Source organism: Mercenaria mercenaria, chromosome 18, assembly GCF_021730395.1.
Source record: "Mercenaria mercenaria strain notata chromosome 18, MADL_Memer_1, whole genome shotgun sequence".
Lineage (NCBI taxonomy): Eukaryota > Metazoa > Mollusca > Bivalvia > Venerida > Veneridae > Mercenaria > Mercenaria mercenaria.
In genome coordinates, this window is record NC_069378.1 from 41,537,452 (window position 1) to 41,541,270 (window position 3,819).

The 3,819-nt window shown below is 32.6% G+C and overlaps 1 protein-coding gene across 1 annotated transcript; it reads right to left on the reverse strand.

Moving 5' to 3' along the window:
• Positions 1 to 386: 386 nt before the first annotated feature.
• On the reverse strand, positions 387 to 3,248 carry LOC123538304 (uncharacterized). Its single transcript, XM_045322273.2, has one exon. The coding sequence runs from the start codon at positions 2,549 to 2,551 to the stop codon at positions 1,391 to 1,393; it is 1,161 nt and encodes a 386-aa protein (XP_045178208.1). The 5' UTR covers positions 2,552 to 3,248; the 3' UTR covers positions 387 to 1,390.
• Between the last annotated feature and the right edge of the window lie 571 nt (positions 3,249 to 3,819).

Genomic DNA, 3,819 nt, shown 5'->3' on the forward strand with positions numbered 1-3,819 from the left:
TCCAAAATATCTTAGGTCAACAACTCTAAATACTATTAATAATAAATATTATTGTCCCAAATCAAAGCGCTGTGTGATAAAATAATTTAGAATATTCAGTGTTTACCAACGTTATCCTACGCTAAGGGTCAGAAGCTTTTACATCAGTTCATGTACGTTACAAAGGAACAGATAATAAATATGGGACAAATAAGAGCAAAATTGAAAGTAACATGATCATTTTCGGGGGCGACTTCAGCACTCAACCAGGACAAGTACATTTTTGAGATCAGAGTCTCAAATTCCACCTTATTCGAAACCAAATAACATATGCAAGAAGTAGATTAGATTAGATCATTTATTATAGTCTCATTCATTTACATTTTATACACATATACAAACGTAAAATAGCACATATCATACATGTAAATGGCCATTCTATATAGAATTACAAGAGACTATATTAAGTATGCCAAAAGTTCGTCGGAAGAGTATATCAGAACTTACAGTTGGTCAGGAAGTGTGGAAATCAGTAGTACAAAACGTGTAAATGCTACTTTAGTTAATTACAATGTGAGTTAAAATGAGATATATTGTATAAAGTTTTCACCTGGCTTTTATATGTAAACACTGGCTTATAACGTTTATATATAATTGTTACAAGTACGACGTTTAGTGCGGATGAAAAGCGGTAAGATTAGAGACATAACTTGTATTGTTTTAGCGTCACCAATAATGTGTACAAATGTGAAATAATTACATTGTATAATGACTCTTGTTAAAATAATAACTGTTACCTTAAAGTCCAGCAATTCTTTCACACCTAAATATAAATAAAATCTGGAAAGTAGATCCCTCGGAAGCACCGAGAACAAAGCAAACAGTGAAAATTGCAGACTCGGTTTTATTGAGTCTGTTCATGAGCAGTAAAACCTTGTAATGTATACCCTGATAGTAAAGGTTTTGAAACGACAAAATTTCATCAACTAACGGCGGAGAATAGCACTTTACTTCGCATCACAGAGAACGTTTTCTTTTGGTTTTGTTACTTCGGAGAAAATGCGCGTCTTTCATATTACGAATTAATCGAAGCAAACAGAGATCTGAGACGTCCAAAAAGTTCTGCTTTGCAGCCATATGATTCATACAAAATGGTATGCAAGATATTTCTACCGTTCCATCTAAGCAACGTATTTGAATTATAAATATTTTAGTACAAAATGGAACAGGTTTGGACACGAACATGAACACCTAGCTTAATGAAACAGTGTTTGTTAAGAAATGATCATAGCAAAAATCGTTAGGAAAGTGTTTAATAGCTTATACACATTTATATAGGTCATCGGGTTATGCATTAAAACGATGTAGCAGTGGAATCAAAATAAGTTTTAGAATAATGTATTGCTGAAGTTTAGATGAATTTGAATACGTTTTGCATGTATGTAAGATTTGACTGAAGTATTTCATCAGTTTTCGGATTATACAAGAAAAGATTTTCAGAAATGCCTCTTATATATGCTGCAATAACACCAAAATTACTTCGTGTTAAAACAAGTGTGTCACACAACGATAGAAGAAACTGTTCAAAAAGTACAGTACCAAATCCTTCACAAGCTTCTTCCTTATACTTTTTTAGTTTTCCCAATCGGTCAACATGAACGATTGTTCGGTTAATGTTAATATATGATCTGATATTTGCTTCAGCAAGTCTTCTAACTTCGTCCGAATCAGTTGCAATATAGATTGTGTATTTTCTGTCATCACTATACCTATTCAAGAAGTCAAAAATCAAAGTCTCATTTGGAGTTCCTCTAGGAAGCTTGTTGTCTTCTGGAATACTGGGATTCTTCCCCTTGCGGATATGGCTGCACACTAAATGTTTGCCACGTATCGTTTTCATGTGAAGCTTGACAGCATCATCCAGAATTCTTTGATTTGGTTGAAATAAAGTGTGCAGTACTCTATGAATAGCTGCCTCATTTGTAATATTCAACAGCCAGTTCAGTCGTTCTTTAGCTTGACTGTGTTGTCTTATCTGATCAATAACATATGCATTGAATCGCAAATTTACAACCTGTGCTGTCCAATTCCTGTCAAAATTAAAGTCTTTAATTTGCTTCAAAAATTTCCTACTACCTACCACATAATTGAAGTTACTAATATTTTTCTTCGGAAGAGTTCTTACATAAATACTACATATTGACCAGTTGTAAACATTGGACAGGAGAAAGTTTTCCAGTTGGCATGGATTTGTCATATCGATGATAAAAGTCCTATTTGTCAGTAGTGCCAATAGAAAGGATGATACAATGCCTTTCTGACGGTCACCCCAGCCCCCACATATACTTGAATGGTCACATATGTAAACAAGATATCTACGATTTCTGCATTGGTTGACACTATGAACCTTTATATTCTCCATGTTTTCTTCTGTCAAGTATTGACCACCTCTGTACAGTATGTTTTTCACCACTATATGCTCATTCCAGACACTATTTTGATTTAAAAAAGACATATCTGGTTTTGCTTTTATTGCTTTCATACTTTCGAGAATGAACGTTCCACTGTCCATTAATAGCAAAAGACAAATGGATATACAAATAAACACCTGAAATGGACAAAGAGAGTGTTTTATTTTATGCTAATTGGCGAAATTCTATCTTTTAGTCAGATATATCTTATTTATTCACTGTAAGTAATAAACCTTTGCCGGTCTACTTGTACATTGTGTATTCGTTTTTAATTTTTCGCGTAAAACGGGATGAAAATTGAAGTCGTATTTTGGCCTTTTAAGTATGTTTTTCGATTCAAATTTTAGAGTTTTATGCTTATTCAACAAATAATAAAATGAAAATAAAATTAAAATTCATTTTGTTTTCAGCTAACCTTAAAAGCGTTTCTTAATCCCGGTACTACATTGTTTTCAGTGATTAACTGAAAATTAATTGATAATAACCAATGAGAAACTGTAAATGAGAAACATTGTTACACATAATATGCTTCCTGCCTGAAGTCTAACTCCCGACTGTGTTCTATCTGGGCGGCATACGTGAAACACATGTTAAATTCCCCTGGCGGCTTTTGTATAAAGCAACTGTACGTGTTATATGACGGATTCAAATATATTCGGTTAATTTAAATTCAGTAATGTTAAGTCAGAATTAAACGAGTTATTCACCACTATGGGGTAAATTGTAAAGCTGACTATTAGCACTGGAAACCTCTTAACCGTCTACATCATTTATTAGGAATGTTTTCACTTTAGTCACTGCTAGGTATTTTAAGTCAAGATATACATGTATGGAAAATATTAAATAGATATGTTTTAATCAGTGCAATTCACTCTTTATTAGTTTAGTAGTTAACAGTTCCTTCGTCGAAAAAAATAAGAAGAACACTTCCTTGCATAAAATAAATGTATGAAGCACTAGGAAATGAAATGTGGAATACTATGTATGAATCCGGTACATTGTTACATGTAAATGCTTCAAAACTGTTTAGTATTGCATTATAGGGTCATTTTAGAGCAACTCATAGCCTCTATAGAACGACTTTATTTTTCTTGTAAAGACCATTGTATACTTTATCAATATAAACGTACAGAATATAGGTTATAATAAGCACAATCCATGTTTATAAAAGTGAGATTAAGTTACTTACAGTTCTACACAAAAAACGGGTATTTTTGCTATATTAAGTCATTAAGTGCATACTTAGCTAAGCATTTGTGACATTATCAATAAGTATGAAGACTATTTTACAACGGTTTTTCTCAATTTGAAAACAAGTCAATACAAACCACCACAACGTATTTTTGTTTCTTCAGTTTACATCCAAACA

Excerpts from the sequence above, each read along its gene's own strand:
- LOC123538304 (XM_045322273.2), bottom strand. The coding sequence starts at position 2,551 with ATGGACAGTGGAACGTTCATTCTCGAAAGTATGAAAGCAATAAAAGCA.